This window comes from Poecilia reticulata, chromosome 8 (assembly GCF_904066995.2).
Source record: "Poecilia reticulata chromosome 8, P_reticulata-male-v2, whole genome shotgun sequence".
In the NCBI taxonomy this organism is placed as follows: Eukaryota; Metazoa; Chordata; class Actinopteri; order Cyprinodontiformes; family Poeciliidae; genus Poecilia; species Poecilia reticulata.
The window spans coordinates 12,185,543-12,204,226 of record NC_088837.1 but is presented as its reverse complement, the minus strand read 5'-3'; the positions used below and the strand labels follow the sequence as shown (position 1 = coordinate 12,204,226).

General features: G+C 36.8%; 3 protein-coding genes and 1 pseudogene across 3 annotated transcripts in view; all 4 read left to right on the top strand.

Annotated features, from left to right (window-relative positions):
* Positions 1-18,684, top strand: part of LOC103461235 (uncharacterized) — a 76,034-nt gene that overhangs the window by 36,964 nt on the left and 20,386 nt on the right. The gene's annotated exons all lie outside the window — the stretch shown is intronic.
* On the top strand, positions 895-5,392 carry LOC145552530 (GTPase IMAP family member 8-like). Its single transcript, XM_081609916.1, has 6 exons — positions 895-993; positions 1,314-2,033; positions 3,042-3,758; positions 3,848-3,981; positions 4,099-4,777; positions 4,869-5,392. The coding sequence occupies exons 1-6, from the start codon at positions 963-965 to the stop codon at positions 5,051-5,053; spliced, it is 2,466 nt and encodes an 821-aa protein (XP_081466042.1). The 5' UTR covers positions 895-962; the 3' UTR covers positions 5,054-5,392.
* On the top strand, positions 8,349-9,504 carry LOC145552670 (GTPase IMAP family member 8-like; annotated as a pseudogene).
* On the top strand, positions 11,125-18,347 carry LOC145552531 (GTPase IMAP family member 8-like). The gene is made up of 4 exons (XM_081609917.1): positions 11,125-13,305; positions 13,400-13,533; positions 15,010-15,697; positions 16,343-18,347. The coding sequence occupies exons 1-4, from the start codon at positions 12,624-12,626 to the stop codon at positions 16,486-16,488; spliced, it is 1,650 nt and encodes a 549-aa protein (XP_081466043.1). The 5' UTR covers positions 11,125-12,623; the 3' UTR covers positions 16,489-18,347.

Here is an 18,684-nt window from a genome sequence, read left to right as displayed (position 1 = left end):
GTATAAAACACACAATCAGAGGCATAATCAGTTCATAAGGGTAATTAAAACTGTAAATACATCTCAAGGGAAAACATCAGAATAAATACAAATTGAAACCCACAGACTAAAATGACAGTAATCACATTTATCACAATAACTGCGTGAGTAATAAAAGTACCTTTTTCATCTGTTGGGTCTTACTTTCAGCTGTCTGAATCTCTTTCCAGATGATAAAAGTTCAGATTCACCAGGAAGTTATTCAGTATTTTTTTCATTCCTGGTCCACACACTACCCTGCAAGTAGTGTGTCTAGAAGACACATTAAAATCATGTGTACTCCTTCAGTACACATGATTTTTATTGGTGGCTGATTAACAGGGTTTTGTTGAGTTTGAATAGAAAGTTGATCAACAACTGGGTGACAGGAGCAGCTAAAATAGCATAACCTCATGACAAATGCTAAATTATTGTCTACATAAGGAGTTGCTACTTCTTAAAATTGTTTTGTTCAAAATTTCAAATCACTATGCAATGCTTCACTGTTTAACTAGATAGTCCAAATTCTTCTAATGAGTAAATGTTAATTGTCATTTTTTATTTGACCCAGTGGGTTTTATTCTGTGTTAATTGATTTAAAAAAAAATGATGATTGATTTCTTAAGTTTCAGTTTTATTGTGAAAAAAAAATCTCTTTTGTGGTTTAAATCTTTGTTTTATGTTACGATGGTTGGTGTAAATAGTGAAGCATTTTAATCAACTGCTGGTGTTTTAAACTTGCTATACTAAGAAATTTTAGGTTGTCAGAGTAGAAATGCAATGACTCTAGTTTCCCTGCAGAAGGCGATCTCTGACCATGTTTGACTTTATCAACCAACCATAAAGCACAACATGCACTTCTACACTCTTTTACTTTCGTTTAGGAACAAGTTTTGTGAGAACCAACAACAAGCAGAAACGTCGGCAGAGTGAATCTCAACAAAATGGCTGCTTCAGCTGATATTTACAACTCAGGTTTGTGACGTTTTCATAAAACTTTCAATAATTTTGTTCTATCTTGGATTATGCTTTTGTTAACAGCTCCTAACTTTCATAGTGGTTGAATTGGTTGCATTCAAAGACTTTTATTTTATACTAGAGATGGAAGTTGGACAAAATGTCTCAGTCTACTTTTGTAGTTATTTTTGTTTAAAGTTTATTTTAAATGTAAATTTATGTGTAAATGTTATTGATATTTACATTATTAGAAAAGTGTTCCAATAGCAATATACAGTTGACATAGAAAGTATATTCCTGGTATAAACAGAGTGTTTCTAACTTATCTCTCCTTACAGCACAAATTCATCCTGCTACAGAGTTGAGGATTGTGTTGATAGGAGGAAGATATAATGACCTTCTCAGTGGTAAAAGTTCAGCTGGAAACTTCATCCTGGGTCAAAATGTTTTTGACACCAGCAGAAGAACAGCTCAGAGTGAAGCGAGGCAGCAGGAAGTGTTCAGCAGACGAGTCACAGTGGTTGATACTCCAGGATGGTGGTGGAATGGGCTTACAGAAGAAGCTCCAAAACTGGATCAGATAGAAATCCAGAACAGTGTCCATTTGTGTCCTCCAGGACCTCATGTCTTTCTGCTGGTCATTCCTTTTGGGTTAAATTTATGTCAGGATCTCAAATCATCACTAAAGCAGCACTTGGAGCTTTTTAATGCAGATGTTTTCAGTCACACCATCGTGTTGATCACTGCAGTCAATCCATATAGTGATGAAAAGATTGAATCCAAAATCAGAAGAAGTCCAGTCCTGCAGTGGATTCTTCAACAATGTGGAAACAGAAAACATTTTCTCAACATCAGTAACAGAGAAGATAGAGATCAAGTCAAGAAGCTTTTAGAGAAAATTGAGACCCTGATTACAAACAATGGATTCAGACACTGTTCTGTTGACAGAAGTCAAGGAGAAGCTCTGAGAGAAGAAATGAGAGATTTGACTGAAAGAGCCTCAAAAAGGTTTGAACAAGTCCAGAAACAAAGAAACAAACTGAAGCTACAGATTGAAGGTAGGTTAAAAGTTTCTTTATTTCCAATGAGCTACTATATTACTTCCCCTGCAGGTGTTTGTGGGTAATTGTATAAGATCAACCAGAGTTTATCAGCTTAAACTTTAAATTTTGTTAGTACAAAGTTTAAAGAACAATTAAACCACTGAAATTACTAAACCATACACCAGCTACAGACAAACTACTCTGTTTGACCCACTCAATTGTAGTGTGACTTTTAGTGAATTGGTGTGATCTTAGCCACAATGTAAAAACAAAACAAACTAACAAAACAAAACAAAAAAAACAGGAGTCACAAGAGGCTCTTTGGTTCTGAGGCTCAATTAATATTAGCATTGTTTATTATGAATACAACAAATTAGAGCATTTAGTTTTGTGTGTTTTTTTATTGTTTTGTCCTGTGCCCCCGTGCAAAAACAATGCCCCCTACTCCTCCTGCTAAATTGGATCAAATAAAATGATGCCCTATGTTTCAGGATTCACATCTTCTGTGAGAAAATCACATGTAAATCTTGGCATAACATTGTTGAAGTTTCTCTTTTGGAGAAGGTTTTACTATTACTTGAAGAAAAGCAAAAGCAGATCAAACTTAAGATACACAATAATTTCATTGTTTCTTGGTTAAAAAAAAACAAAAACCTTAATGATTCTTTTCAGAGAAAGTTTTCAGAAACAGAAAACCACCATAGAGCTAGATAAATTAGATGAGGTACTGTGTAAATAAATCACTTTTGCTTTCTTTTCCTAAATCTTTTAAGAGTTCACTGGCACCTCTAAAGTAAAAGAGGATACAACAATCACTTAAAATAATCTAAATCACAGTTCATACAATAGATTCACATGCTGAGAATATTTTGGATTTTCCCTTTTAATAATTAGCAACTTTACAACTGTTTGTTTGGTCTATTTTCTGTGTAATCAACCAGGCTTTAAGTAAAGCTCAGTTGCAAACCTTTTGAAATTGAGAGAAATAAATTAGTTGTTCTTTTGCCTGTTTTGTTGATTCAGATGGAAAAGTTCCTCCAAGCCATTTAAGAATAGTGATGATTGGAGGATCATTTGCTGGCAAAAGCTCAACAGGAAACACCATTCTAGGGAAAAATAGGTTTAATGTTAATGAAAAGGGTGACAGAACAACCCACAGTGAAATCAGCCACAGTGTGGTTGAAGGAAGGCGTCTCACAGTGGTCGATTCTCCTGGATGGTTTTACATCAACACCCTCCAGGAAACCAGTGAGATGGATAAACTGGAAATAGAAAACAGTGTGAATCTGTGTCCTCCAGGACCACATGCTGTGCTGCTGGTTATTCCACTGGCAATTAACACTGATGAATCATATCTCAGAGTTGTCCAAGAACACATGAGTCTGTTTAGAGAAGAAATCTGGAAACATACACTTGTTCTGTTTACCTATGGAGACTGTATAGGAGTGAAGACTGTAGAGGAGCGTATAGAGAGTGATGAAGGTCTGCAGTGGATAGTGAACAAGTGTGAGAACAGGTATCATGTCCTGAACAACAAGGACCACAGTGATAAGACTCAGGTAAAGGAACTACTGGAGAAGATTGAAGAGATGTGGGCAGGAAATGAAGATCCTTACTATGAAGTGGAGCTGAACCGAGCAGCAGAGCTAGAAACCAAGAGAGAGACTGGAGACAAGATGGCCAGAAGGTTGAAGACGATCAATGAGAGACAGTCAAGAGTCCTGAAAGAGCTGATTGGAGGTAAGAAATAAATAGGACATTTTCCAATACAGTCATGTAAAATTAATCTTTTTGTATTTAATACAGTGTAATTTTTGTTTCTTTTACAGGTAACAAACATTCAATCACTAACATCAGGATTGTTCTTATTGGCCAGAAATGTTCAGGGAAAAGTGAAACTGGAAACATGATTCTGTTCAAAAGTCAGTTTATCAAAACTTTTGACAGAGCTTGGTTGAAAAAGGTAAAAACATGCTGACTAAGCAAAAAGATTTCATACTGTCTAACATCCAGATTGTAGGTGTCCAGTTGGTAAAATACATCCAAAAATATGTAATTTTTTTTTGTTGTATTATTTCAGACCTACCAAGATCATAGAGAAACTTCAACATGTGTGAAACATGAAGGAAACTTTGATGGAGTAAAAGTCTCAGTTGTTGAAACTCCAGGCTGGTTCTCAGACCCAACACCACCTGACTGGATCAAAGATGAAGTTCTCCACAGTGTCTCCATGTGTTCTCCTGGACCTCATGTTTTTCTCCTGCTTGTTCCCATCATCAGATCTTTCACAGAGAAAGATCTCAAAGCTCTGGTGGAGATCTTGAATCCATTAACAGAGAGAGTGTGGAGACACTGCATGGTGGTTTTTACCTGGGGAAACTGGATCAATGACGTCCCTGTAGAGAATTACATCATCAGAGAGGGAAAGGAGCTCGAGGAGCTTCTGGAGAAATGTGGGAACAGATACCATGTACTAAATAACTATGATTCTGATTATCCTGGTCATGTCAAAGAGTTGTTCCAAAAAATTATTGATATGATGAAACAAAGCAACGAATGCTTCTCAGTTGAAGACAAAAAAGAAAAAATTCTCAGTTTCCTTCGGCCACCAAAACAACAGACACTTACAGAAAAGGAATGGACCAGGAGAGAACAGGATCTGATAGAGCGAATGATGAAAGCTTTAGCAAAGGAACCAGAAGAATCAACGGAGCCTCATGTGAGAACAGCACAGAGCAAAGATGGTGAAATTCCTGACAGTAAGTTTTAGATAATTATGAATTTTTGTTGAGTTTACAGTCTTTGTTACATGCATTGTTCTCTTTAATAACACTTCAATGTCTGTTTCAGTGAGTGGAGATGTTGCCTCAGAATATGGGAGCATTTCAGAGAACAGGAGACGACGAGGACATGACCAAGTTACTGAATGGTTGAATAACAGAGTCAGAGAGTCAGAGATCAGCTCTGGGATCGGCAGCATTTGTTCCTCAAACTCTTATATGGAAAACTTGGAGGAAAATTCTGAAATAAATTAAGGCCAATGTACAAATTCAGGAAAACAACAAAGTACTAGCTTAAATGAGTTTCTTAAATATCACCAAAATGTTTCAAATTATTTTCTGATATAAAAACATTTTAGGTATTTCAATAAATATTAACACTTAAATATTTTAACTAGTTTTCATCATGCTTATATTGATCTAATCCAACCTTTTTGTACATTGTTAATATTTGCAAAGGTTTATTTTGTTTTACTAAACCAGCGTTGGAGAGGAAATGTATTAAATAGTTGATTAAACAGTACAATTATTAATTATTCATGAATTATTACTTATGCATTAAGTTTTCATGTAACCTACTGGAAGATTTTTTTTTTTAAACTCATCATCTTGTGTTCTGCAAAACTTGATAATTAAAGTTTAAGAAGTTTATTAGACAGAAATATTAGATCATTAAAGGGTTAAATGAATATTTTTTTTAAAGACAAAGCAGTAAATAGAAACTTATGAGATTAGTTTTAGAGCTACAATCATTCAGTCTGCTTCTATTCAGAGTGAATTTTTCTAACTAAGGAATTTAGTTTGGATATTTAAGCTTTAATGTCATTGTTTTAAATCTCTCCGTATTAATGTTATCAGTGATAACATAAGCGACATAAACAAATGAGATATCAAGAATCTCTTTTGGTTTGATGCAAACTCTTAAAACTCTTATCCAGATAAGTTGTATACTTCACTAAAGAAACTCCTAAAGGGTTTCTTTAGGAGTAAAATAAAAACTTGTTTATATTTTGCTTGTCTTTTGTTTTTTGTTTTGTGTTGTTTGTATTTGCTCTAATTCATGTAAAGCACTTTGAAATGCCTTGTTGCTGAAAATGTGCCTTATAATTAAAATGACCTTAAAACTGAAATTGAGGTTCATAATTATATGAGTGTTTGTTATTGTAGATCTGAGTTACAATCATTATAATTTATAAACTAACACAGCTGAAGTAAACACCCTGAATATCAATTACTGACAAAATGACTATATGTTATTAAAGTGCCACAACATGCAAAATCCCTCTTGAGTAATTTTAGAATACATTCTACATGAAGACCAAATGTTAAATTGAGCCTCCCTGATGTTTAAGTTTATCTTCAGATGCGAAACTTTTTACTTCCCATTTACACCTGCAGGTCAATTCAGACTAGATTCAAATTCAGCTGGCAGAGAAAGTCTTATCGTTATACAGAGAAATCACAGAACTAAAACGGTGATAGTAAAGAAAGATTGTGTTTGAAAGTAATTTAGATGATTATTCTGTCACTTTCAAATGAATATGTTGTTCTTGCCAATAACTCATAATGTCTCTTGATTTGCTTCTTGCTCAAACTGAGACATGAGAATGTTTCTAGACTTTTGTTTGATTTAAAAAACATACTGTTACTTTATCAAATGAAGAACTCAAGTGATATTTTATATATCAGTAAATTTATCAGTATTTTCTAAATACTGATTCAGAAATCAGTATCTAGAAATCAGATAGTGTCTTTGAGTTTTTTGGGAAAGACTCTTTTAGAGGTAAAAACTCGTTCTCTCCAAACATCCAAGATGCTGGACAACATTTGTTGTTGTGTGTGAAAAATAACAGAGAGTTTGAATAGAAAGTTGATCAACAACATAGTGAAATGAGCAGCTAAAATAGCATAACCTCATGAGAAATGATAGATCTTATTGTCTACATTGAAACTTCTTTAAATTGTTCACTTCAAATGTCAAATCAGTCATGCTTCAGCTTTTACTTGCACAGATCAAATTCTCCTAATTAGTAAATGTTTGTGTTGTAGTAAACCCATTTTCTCTGCTGTGCATCAATCACTCAGGTCCGTTTACCAGTTCCTGGACTGAACCAAAACCCTTCAGTTTTATGACATCACTGTCCAGCACTGGGGCCACTTAGCACACATTATGACTGACATCAAGTAAAGATCATAGCACGAGTTCTGCTTTTATCTTCTCATTCTGCTCCCTTTCTAAGCGATGTTGACCTGCTTAATCAGATTTTGTTATGTGTAACACAGAAGACTGGCAGCAGTCGTAAATGTTATGGTTATGTAAGTATACAGCAGTGTGCAAGTGGCAAGATAACAGAGACAGAGGAAGGCCACAGAATCATTTATCTAAAAGATTAGTTTTACTCTTTTTATTTGACCCAGTGGGTTTATTTTGCATTAATTGATAAAACTTTTTATTTGGTAATTTTCAGTTTTTTTATTCTATGGCTCCTTTTAGGTTGTCAAAGTGGAAATGCATTTAACTTAGTCGTCCAGCAGATGGCGATCCCTGACTTAACCAACTAATCATTAACCACAAACACTTCAAACTTTGCACTTTATACTTCAAGAAAACCCTCCTATTATGTTCGTTTCTGAGGTACAGCAATAATGTTCGTGGGTCAATTTGACCCGGGGAGTGTTTTATCATGCAATAGTGTCAGAAACCAAAAAATTCCTCCAAACATTTTTTTATCTGATTATTAACTCTAATACTAAACATCTCAATCAAAATTTGTGCAATTATGTTTTTTTATTTCTCAGAAATTAAGGATTAATGACGACAACTTACTCAATTACTCATTTGGACATAAAAAATGGGATTTACATTTTTTATGTCCACTGAAAAAAACCTAGACACCAAAAAACAATAATTTCCATGAAAGTGATCTTTGGTAAATTTTTTTATATTACATTTAATTTTTTTTCAAAGGGTGATCTTTATAATTGAACTTGAGACACATACTGTTCCGGGTCAAATTGACCCGCCAATTAAAATCAAGATATGAGTCATGCAGAGAGTATTTATGTTCCTCTCCACTTCTACTGAGTGTCCACTCAGTGTGGGTGGAGTTTACCCACTTTTCCCGTCAAAAGTTGTATGAACACCTGCTTTCTTGCAGTTCATTTTGAAGTAAAGAGAGTAGGGAGAAAGTGGGTTTGTGTGTGTCTGCGTGTGCATGTGTGTGTGGTGAAATAAGGTTCATAGCTGTAAGGAAACAAATAGAATTTTTAATCCTTGACTGCCGGGTCAAATTGACCCGAACAGTATCGATGTAACAAATAGACGCAGGGGGGCTGCAAATGTGTAAAATGAATACATTTTCAATTTATATGTAGAGTTCACCTATTAAGATACATAGAAAAAGTTTCATGCAATAAAAATACTTGCAACTATTTTTAAAATATTTTTAAACTTTAAAACGGGTCAATTTGACCCACAACATAATAGGAGGGTTTTAAGAAAAGGTTTTGTGAGAACAAGTGGAAACGTCAGCAGAGTGAAGCTCATGAAATGGCTACTTCAGTGGATATTTCTAACTCAGGTCAGTCCCATTTGTTTTTATAAAACCCTCTTTAAATGTTTTCCTTTCTCTGATTATGCTTTTATAAAATGTAATTTTACTGGATGGATGAATGGATTGAATTCAAAGACTTTCATGTTGTCCTTTTATAGTTGTTTTAATTATAGGTATATTTTGTGTTATACTGTTATTGGTATTCATTATACAAAATTTCCAACAGCAATATACAGTAAAATTAGAAAGTATGTACCTTCTATGCTGGTCTAAACAAAGTGTTTCCGAACTGCATCCAAATAACAGTTTCTCTCCTTACAGCTCAAAGTCATCCTGCTACAGAGTTGAGGATTGTGTTGATAGGAGGAAGATCAGATGCAATTCCCAGTGGTAAAAGATCAACTGGAAACTACATTATGGGTCAAAATGTTTTTGACACCAGCAGAAGAACAACTCTGAGTGAAGTGAGGCAACAGGAAGTGTTCAGCAGACGAGTTACAGTGGTCGATACTTCAGGATGGTGGTGGAATTGGCCTAAAGAACAGACCCCAAAACTGGATCAGATAGAAATCCAGAACAGTGTCCATGTTCTCCAGGACCTCAAGCCTTTTACCTGGTCATTCCTGACAGTTTACATTTTTCTCAGTGAGCCAAATCATCACCAAAGCAACATTTGGAGCTTTTTAATGCAGATGTTTTCAATCACACCATTGTGCTGATCACTGCAGTTGCTCCATGTACTGAAAAATGTTGAATCCAAAATCAGAAGAAGTCCAGTCCTGCAGTGGATTCTTTAACAATGTGGAAACAGAAAACATTTTCTCAACATTATTAACAGAGAAGAAAGAGATCAAGTCAAGAAGCTTTTAGAGAAAATTGAGACGCTGATTACAATCAATGGATTCAGACACTGTTCTGTTGACAGAAGACAAGGAGAAACTCTGAGAAAAGAAATGAGAGATTTGACTGAAAGAGCCTCAAAAAGGTTTGATCAAATGCAGAAACAAACAAACTGAAGCTACAGATTGAAGGTAGTGTGGCAACACTAGGGTAGGAGTCTGGTACTCTGCTCCTCACAGCAGGGTAACCAGAAGTTGTCAACGCCACCTTGGGAATTGCACCCAAGGAAATACCCTGCCAGTTGGCTCGAGGTTCGTGAACAGAACAAGACTTTTCCAAAAAAAAAAAAAAAAAAAGGGATTACATTTATTGTTTCATGTTAAAAAAATGGACAATCACAACATAAGGAACACAATAGGAAGGGATTGTAGAGTACTGAGGCCTACCAGCAGGGGGAGGGCAGTCCAAATGGGAACTGGTTCCTAAAATAAATGTATAAATCCAAAATAAATCACCCCAAACACTTGTGAACAGGCATTCAATCGTGAAGAAATCCCAACACCGGCCACTCGCACAACACAGTTCCAGTCTCCCAGGAGGCCCCTCCCACTACCGTCAGCTCTCAGCCTGGAGACAAGAGGGTGGGGTCAAACAAGCAAATACAAAAAAAAACACAATTACTACAATTTAAACTTGGCCAAAGACTAAAATGAGCTTACCTCCAACATAACCAATTAAAATAATCAATGTTTTAATAGAATAGTCTAAAACAATCCATGGCTGCTACCTGCAGTGAGGCTGGAGGCTACACAAAACAATAGAATGTTCTAAAGTAACAAATTCAAACCAAAGAAAACCCAAAACTAAATAAACAAAACGGATTAAACAAAGCAGTTGCAAAAATGAAACAAAGACAACCAATGAAACAAAACAGTGAAACAAAACAGCAGGGTCTCCAGTGAGCTGCAACAGTGTCAGAGCTGGAATTAAATCAAAAGGTTAGTAGGTGATTTACAGAAGACAGAGGAAACCATTGTCACCTACCAGAGCTGGATGACTTTACCCCAAACCAGAGGATCCTTTCCAGCCCACAGCAGGAGGATCAGCTTTCCAATATGTGCTATATATAAATAATTGTTATTTTTGGTGTTATGGAGCTGTATGGGTGCAATAAAACAATACATACCCGTTTTATGTGCAAACTGCACTGGGGAGGGTAAATTGCAGCCACACCCCAGTACCAAGCAGGAGCTTCCAGTGGTTTTCTAGATGTAAACAATTCAAGTCAAATACTGAATTTGTAGGTCTTAGGCTGAAGGAGAAACATTACTTACTGATGTTAGAGCTTTAAAACCTGCATGCTACCCAAGCAACCTTCCCAATGACGTGTGACCAAATGCCAGCATAAGCAACCAGGTGAGAGTCTGCCTTTATACTCTCCACCCCTCATGAGGTGATTAGGGGCCAGGTGTTTTGAATATTGGGGCAGGCTTCTTCCTGCTACAGTAGGTTACAAGTTTCTTTATTTCTAATAACCTACAGTATTCCTTATTCTGTTTGTGGGTAATTGCGCAAACAGAATAACTAGAGTTTGATAGCTAAAACGTTTTGTTTTGGTTTTTCATTTATAGAAAGGAAGCATAAAATATTGTGTATTATCCATAAAGAATTGTGAAGTGTTCATGGCTTCCCACATTGAAAAAGGAGGACGAGAGACTTCTGGATTTCACTCACTCAATTGTATTCGCACCGGTAAACAATGAAGAGGTGAAAAACCTACAAAACGCATACAAAAATATCAAACATACATTTTAGAGATAGTGACACGTTCAGGAACAGATGGACGCAGGGACTGAACAGAAAATACAAAACAGGTGTTTATTAGGAAATAAACTATTTCTTCGTCAGACAGGCCAGGGTCAGAACCAGGGAATCCAAATCAGTCAGGCAATTCCTCAGATCTCAGGGTCAGACAGACAGGGGATCGAAGCCAGGAGGTCCAAAACCAGTGGTGGGGGATCAGGATCGGGGACAGGAGAGGCAACTAGGCAGAAGGAAGAGACAGACAGGTTAGTTACTGGGTGGTTAGCTCAAGTTACTACAGCAGGCCTGAAAGTGTTACGGCTGAGGGTTTCACAACAATCTGAGCAGAGCAGGGGGAAAATCCGTCCTTATATGGCAGCAGCTGGGGATCCAGGTGATGATGATCAGGTGTGAGTGGTCACAGCTCAGCAGCAGCTGTGACAGGTAGTTTGACTTTAATCATTTATCTTAGCTATCATTCCATCATTAACTTTAGACATAGACATTCACAATTTTAACCAAAATGAATAATTTATTTATTTTTATTATTAAATTTGTTTTTCTTTCATGACATATTTTTTTGCATTAATTGAATTTTAGATATACATTCAATGGAACCAAACTATAAAACCCAGCAATGGAGGGGGGAGGGAATAGACTTTTTGGGGGGCAAAATTAATGTATGTACAACACCAGTAGCCTAAGCTACTTGTTAACAAGCTTAAGGTGCTGTATTGATATTAGCTCGTCATCTTTTAGCTAACTTTACCTGCACTCAACAGCTTGACTCAACAGTCTGTTAGTTTGGGGGAAAAGCTGTGAAAAGTTCTTTGCGTTTTGCTGGTTTGCTGCCATGATTTTACGTAGCTCCGCACAGCAGCAGCAGTTCTCCTTCACTGCCGCACAAATATTGTTGCACTGCTGTTTTTGTGAGATTTGTGTATGAGAGTATGGGGATGCGAGACCTGCTATGTAAAGAACACAGTAAATACTGTAACAGCTATCTACACCAACCTGATACAGCAGATTGGTGCAGCTAGCCGTGTTTGTCTAAAGCAAAGGCGGCTAGCTGTAGGCAAAGATGGGCCCAAAGCAATGTGTTGTCATTTCAGAGAATGTTTTACTATTTTTAGAAGAAAACAAACCTCCAATAAGACTAAGATTAAAAAAAACAAATGAATAATTTATACTACTATATGGCTCCTGGTTAAAACACAACCAGAAGATTGAGCTTGTTTCCAGAGAAAGTATTCAGAAACAGAAAGCCAACATAGAACTGGACAAACCAGTCCCAAATAAAAACTTAAGTTCATTTTCTTTCACAAAATCTTTTAACAGTTCACTGGCAGCTGTAAAGTAAAAATAAGACACAACAGTCACTTAAAATGACATTAATCATGCAGGTCACACAACAGATTCACCACCTGACTATTTGTTTGGCCACCAGTAATTTCAATTTATTTCAGCTTTGCAGCTGCTAGATAATTTTATTTTCTGTGTCATCGACCCTGATCTCAATAAACCTGAGTTCCCAACTTGTTTTAAATTGAGGAAACTACATAATTTCTTGGTTTGTCTGTTTTGTTGGTTTAGATGGAAAAGTCCCTCTAGATCATTTAAGAATAGTGATGATTGGAGCTTCATGCGCTGGGAAGAGCTCAACAGGAAACATCATCCTGAGGAAAAATGTCTTTGGTGTTGCTGAAAGTAGTAGGAGAACAACCCACAGTGAAATCAGCCACAGTGTGGTTGAAGGAAAACGGCTCACAGTGGTCGATTCTCCAGGATGGTTTTACATCAACACCCTCCAGGAAACCAATGAGATGGATAAACTGGAAATAGAGAACAGTGTGAATCTGTGTCCTCCAGGACCACATGCTGTGCTGCTGGTTATTGATCTGATAACTGTCATGAATTCATTATATCTGAGATCTGTTCAGGAACACATGAGTCTTTTTAGGGAAGAAATCTGGAGACACACACTTGTTCTGTTTACCTATGGAGACTGGTTAGGAGTGAAGACTGTAGAGGAGCGAATAGAGAGTGAGGAAGGTCTGCAGTGGATAGTGAACAAGTGTGAGAACAGGTATCATGTCCTGAACAACAAGGACCAGAGTGATAAGACTCAGGTAAAGGAACTACTGGAGAAGATTGAAGAGATGTGGGCAGGAAATGAAGATCCTTACTATGAAGTGGAGCTGAACCGAGCAGCAGAGCTAGAAACCAAGAGAGAGACTGGAGACAAGATGGCCAAGAGGTTGAAGAGGATCAAAGAGAGAAAGACAAGAGTCCTGAAAGAGCTGATAGGAGGTAAACAATAAATAGGACATATTTTATGATTAAGTCATAAAATATATATGTTTTAGTATTTAAACAATTATTGTAATTTTTGTTTGTTTTACAGATGAGAGACAGCAAGTCACTGAAATCAACATTGTTCTTATTGGCCAGAAATGCTCAGGAAAAAAAACAGCTGGAAATCTGATTCTTTTCAGCAAGAGCTTCAATATAAACTCTGAGAGAGCTTGGTTGAAAAAGGTAACACAACATGCAAGCAAAAACATTTGACACAGTCTATATATGCTCATGTTCTCACTAAAACCAGGAATATAGAGCTCATCACTCCAGGTCTTTACACTGACTAGTGAGAATAGATTTTAAAATACTGATGTTAGTTTATAAATCACTGAACTTAGCATCACTAGACATTAAAGATCTGCTGTTTCTGGATCAACTTTCCAGACAACTCAGGTCTTCTGGTTTTGACCTGTTCTACATCTCCAGAACCAGAACCAAATCTGGAGAAGCAGTGTTCAGCGTCTATGCACCACAAATCGGGAACAAACTAACAGGAAACTGCAAAACAGCCGAAACAGCGAGTACTTTTAAAATTAGACTAAAAACCCATCTGTGCATTCTGATGTGTAACAATGGCAATTGCTACATTTGTTGACTCCGTGTTCTATGAGGGACCTCTTATGAGGTAGGTAAGTTATAATTATGAGATTTCTTTCAGTGGTAGCAGACTTCCATAAAAGTTTCAAGCTGGGATCTTTGTTTTGTGTTTCTTCCTATACATCTTTAAAATAAGTCATTCTTGTTTTCTCAATGGGTGATAATTTTTGCTTCAAAAAATTATCGGATAGGAAACTAAAAAAGACAATTGTTTTGTGTCAGTTGTAGAACATAAGTCAGCCCATCTCTGTAGCTATTAAAGCCTAAAATAACATTTCCAAAACATGTTGCAGCAAGCACGAACGTCCTGAGGGAATGCTGATGTCAGCATACAAATTTAAAGAATTATTTTTTTAAACAAATTACAAGAACAATCAGGGGTTCCTGAAACACTTGGTACAATAGCACTGTACTTTGTATCAATCTTATGGTTGAATGACAAATCATATTAAAAATAATAAATATTGTTTTTGGGATATAATGTCTGTTTAGTGCACTTAGCAGCGAAAGGTGTTTTTTCATCTGGAATGTTGCTTATTTTGGCTTTTATACAAATGAAAAAAACTGCAATTAATTGATTACATATGCAGTGGTGCAGTTGGTAGCACTGTTGCCTTGCAGCAAGAAGGTTCTGGGGTCGATTCCTGGCCTGGGGTCTTTCTGGGTGGAGTTTGTATGTTCTCCCTCTGCATGTGTGGGTTTTCTATGGGTACTCCGGTTTTTTCCACAGTACAAAAACATGACTGTCAGGTTAATTAGTCGGTCTAAATTGTGTGTGCGTGTGTGTGTGTGTGTGTGTGTGTGTGTGTGTGTGTGTGTGTGTGTGTGTGTGTGTGTGTGTGCGTGTGCGCGTTTGTCCTGTCTGTCTCTGTGTTGCCCTGCGACAGACTGGTGACCTGTCCAGGGTGAACTCCGCCTCTCACCTGGAACCACCACCAGCACCTCCCGACCCCAATAAGGGACAAGGGTGTCAGAAAATGGATGGATGATTACAGATGCTAAATTTTTTTTTATTGTGTTTCAACAATAAATTTTGTGTGTTTGCTTTATATATTTCAGAACCAACAAGATCATAGAGAATCTACAACATGTGTGAAACATGAAGGAAACTTTGATGGAGTAAAAGTCTCAGTTGTTGAAACTCCAGGCTGGTTCTCAGACCCAACACCACCTGACTGGATCAAAGATGAAGTTCTCCACAGTGTCTCCATGTGTTCTCCTGGACCTCATGTTTTTCTCCTGCTTGTTCCCATCCTCAGATCTTTCACAGAGAAAGATCTCAAAGCTCTGGTGGAGATCTTGAAGCCTTTAACAGAGAGAGTGTGGAGACACTGCATGGTGGTTTTTACCTGGGGAGACTGGATCAATGGCCTCCCTGTAGAGAATTACATCATCAGAGAGGGAAAGGAGCTCCAGGAGCTTCTGGAGAAATGTGGGAACAGATACCATGTTCTAAACCCTAATCGTTATGATGATCCGGTTCAGTTGAAAGAGCTGTTTCAAAAAATGTTTGTCATGGTGGCACAAAACAAGGGATGGTTCACAACAAAACATAGAAAAAGAGAAAGTGCAGATTCGGATTCTACCTCTGCAACAAAACAACTCATGCTGACCGAAGACGAGTGGAACCAACGGGAGCAGAACCTGATAGACAAAATGTTGGAGGCTTTGTCAAATGAACCAGAAGAACCAACGGTACCTTTTACAAAAACATCAAGTAGCATGGACGAGGGCTACTTGCCATCCAGTAAGTGTAACTTAATCAAATTGAAAGTTTTGTGTTCATATATAATCTCATGCATTTTACTGCACACTTTTTCCATAGCAATCTGATTTTCTTTAGAAAGGAGTTTTCATAGTCAGATGTAACAGAACCAACCACATTGTCAATAATGATGCCAGGAATTGCTAAACTAAATAAATACAATAAAAATGATCAGGCAGATACATCCATCCATCCATCCATCCATTTTCTTGCACCCTTTTTCCCTCAGTGGGGTCGGGAGGGGTGCTGGTGCCCATCTCCAGCCAACGTTTCGGGCGAGAGGCGGGGTACACCCTGGACAGGTCGCCAGTCTGTCGCAGGGCAACACAGAGACACACAGGACACACAACCATGCGCACACACACTCATACCTAGGGGCAATTTGGAGAGGCCAATTAACCTGACAGTCATGTTTTTGGACTGTGGGAGGAAACCGGAGTACCCAGAGAAAACCCACGCATGCACAGGGAGAACATGCAAACTCCATGCAGAAAGACCCCAGGCCGGGAATTGAACCCAGAACCTTCTTGCTGCAAGGCAACAGCTCTACCAACTGCGCCACTGTGCAGCCCAGGCAGATACAATGAAATATAAAATATGGAACTAAAGTTTCCTCTTCTATTTCAGTGAGTGAAGATAAAGACTCAGATGGTGAGAGAATTACAAAGTTTGGGAATCTACGATTATATGACCAGGTTGCTGAATGGCTGCAGCAAAGTGCAAGAGCAGCTGAGATCAACTCTGGGGTTTTGCTCACCGGCAACTTTTACTGAAACATTGAAGAGAGTCTTCTAATCTAATGACAGAAAAAGTTTTTTCACTGAAAGGAAAAACTAAATCCCCTCAGCATGTCCTCAAACATCACAGAGAGGCTCAAAAATGTAATAACTTAAATAAGCAGGATAAAAAATAAAACTGACATCTGAGCTTTATTTGAAATAATTTAACAAGTGTAAGTGTTGCAGTGCCAACATTATTGTGTAAAATAAATTGCTACAGAGCTGATATATTGAAATTTAGTTTTCTGTAAATTGTCATTGTTTTATTAATTTACTTTAATTTCTTGTGCCCAAAGAAATTTAAATATCAGAATATTTTAAAATTCATGGACGTTAAACATGTTTTTGCACTTTTTTTTAATCAACTGTTTTTTCTTTTGCTTTCTATGCACAAATGTGAAAAATGTTTGAATTTATAACAAATGCTAAATATTGTTGTGTAAGATGGAGTTTTTCATCAATATACATAACATTTATGTTCATGATATCTAAGTGCAGTGGATTTTCTGAAGACTAGATTATTTTAACTCATCTGCAGAGTCTTGGATTAATTTGTTGTTTGTCATACATGACAACTAATTTTAATAACTGGCAATTTTATTCTTGTTGGACAAAAATGTTGAGGAAAGAGTGAAGATGGAAATATTATCCTTCACAATAATCGATTTGACATCAGTTCCAACAAAAGTCAGTTGAAGTAGGTAACCTTGTACGCTGCCTGCACAGAAATGTTTTGTGATGCCGTCTCACCAAAAGAAAATATGAATATGATCAAACTAAACCAAGGTGTCTTCACAACTAGAAGACAAATAAAACAATCCTTAGAATCTATATTGATACAAAACACTTATGGAACAGGAGGGGTGATGATTTGTGGATTTTCTTCTTCATAATAAACACCAAAATTTAGAAATTGCAGTTTGTGTTGTGATATCCTTGTATAATTTTATGGTTTGCAAATAATCTGAAACACTTAAGTGAACAAACAAAAATAAAGGACATTAGGAAGAGAGCAAAAACTTTATCCCACCTCTGTACAGTGCATCTGGAAAGTATTCACAGCTGAATTAGTCTCAATACAATCCTGTCACAGAAATCTACATTCATTGCAATCATTTTGACTTCATGCTTGGTGTTTGACTTCTGACCTGTATCATCAACTGTAGGACCTTATTTATAGAGGTGAGCGCCATACCAAGGCAAATTTACCACAGGTGGCCTCCATCTGTAGAAACATCTTAAGGATGATCAGTGGAAATAACTCAATTTTGAGCTTCATCAACAAAGTATTAAGCAAAATATCTGAATATCAAGAGTAATGAAACAGCTGGTTGTGAATATGTGGATAAGGTAAAAAACATTATGGATATTTTTATGATGCATCCATGCATGTAAATGTTTCTTTATACAAGGGAGAGACATTCATTCAGTGATATGTGGATTGTTAATGTTGGCCAAAAATGTTCAGGAAGAACATTGTGGGAAATCTGATTATTTTTAATGAGTTATTAGATATTTATTTGTTTTATAAAGATTAGTTGGAAACTGCAACCTTATTTTCTGTATGAACAGAAATATCCTTCACATCAATCAGATTAGTTACTGATTTTTTTAACAGCTGTTCTGTTGTTCAAGTTATCACAAAAGACTGCCAGATAGTAGAATGAGTTTGGAAGATATTTCAGGTAAGTAGTGGTGTAGCGGATATGTGTTGGGAGAATAAATCTTTGAAACATGCCTTTGAGCTAGCTTTTTTTCCCTCCTGCCTCTCTGTCTTATCCAAACAGGATTTATCACCAAATGCCTTCTGACTACTGCTAGGTTGGGTAGGGGAAAGAAGGGATGGAGTGAGGTAACAGAAAAATAGGTAGAATACTTTGTATGTTACAGCGCCAATGTTACTGAGTAATTTTTGTTTTATTGTTTATGCTATTTTGCTTGTTGTCTGTCTCAAACACGTCTGTTCATTATGTTGGACTCTGTTTTTGCACATTTTGGTCACTGGAGGGCACTGCCAGACCCAAAATAATAATAATAATAAAAAATATTAAAAATATTAATTTGTCTGGCAGAGACAAAAGCAAAACTTAAAAAGCTTAGTTGAAGACCTGAACTTTTTCCTGAAGTCTGTCACCTTAAAATTTTGAGTTCTGCTCACTTTTTATAACAGTGTGAATTGAAATTTATCTG

Coding starts and splice junctions, on each gene's coding strand:
- LOC145552531 (XM_081609917.1), top strand. CDS start 12,624: ATGATTGGAGCTTCATGCGCTGGGAAGAGCTCAACAGGAAACATCATC. Junction 13,306..13,399: donor CCTGAAAGAGCTGATAGGAG/GTAAACAATAAA, acceptor TTTGTTTTACAG/ATGAGAGACAGCAAGTCACT. Junction 13,534..15,009: donor AGAGAGCTTGGTTGAAAAAG/GTAACACAACAT, acceptor TATATATTTCAG/AACCAACAAGATCATAGAGA.
- LOC145552530 (XM_081609916.1), top strand. CDS start 963: ATGGCTGCTTCAGCTGATATTTACAACTCAG. Junction 994..1,313: donor AGCTGATATTTACAACTCAG/GTTTGTGACGTT, acceptor CTCTCCTTACAG/CACAAATTCATCCTGCTACA. Junction 2,034..3,041: donor ACTGAAGCTACAGATTGAAG/GTAGGTTAAAAG, acceptor TTGTTGATTCAG/ATGGAAAAGTTCCTCCAAGC.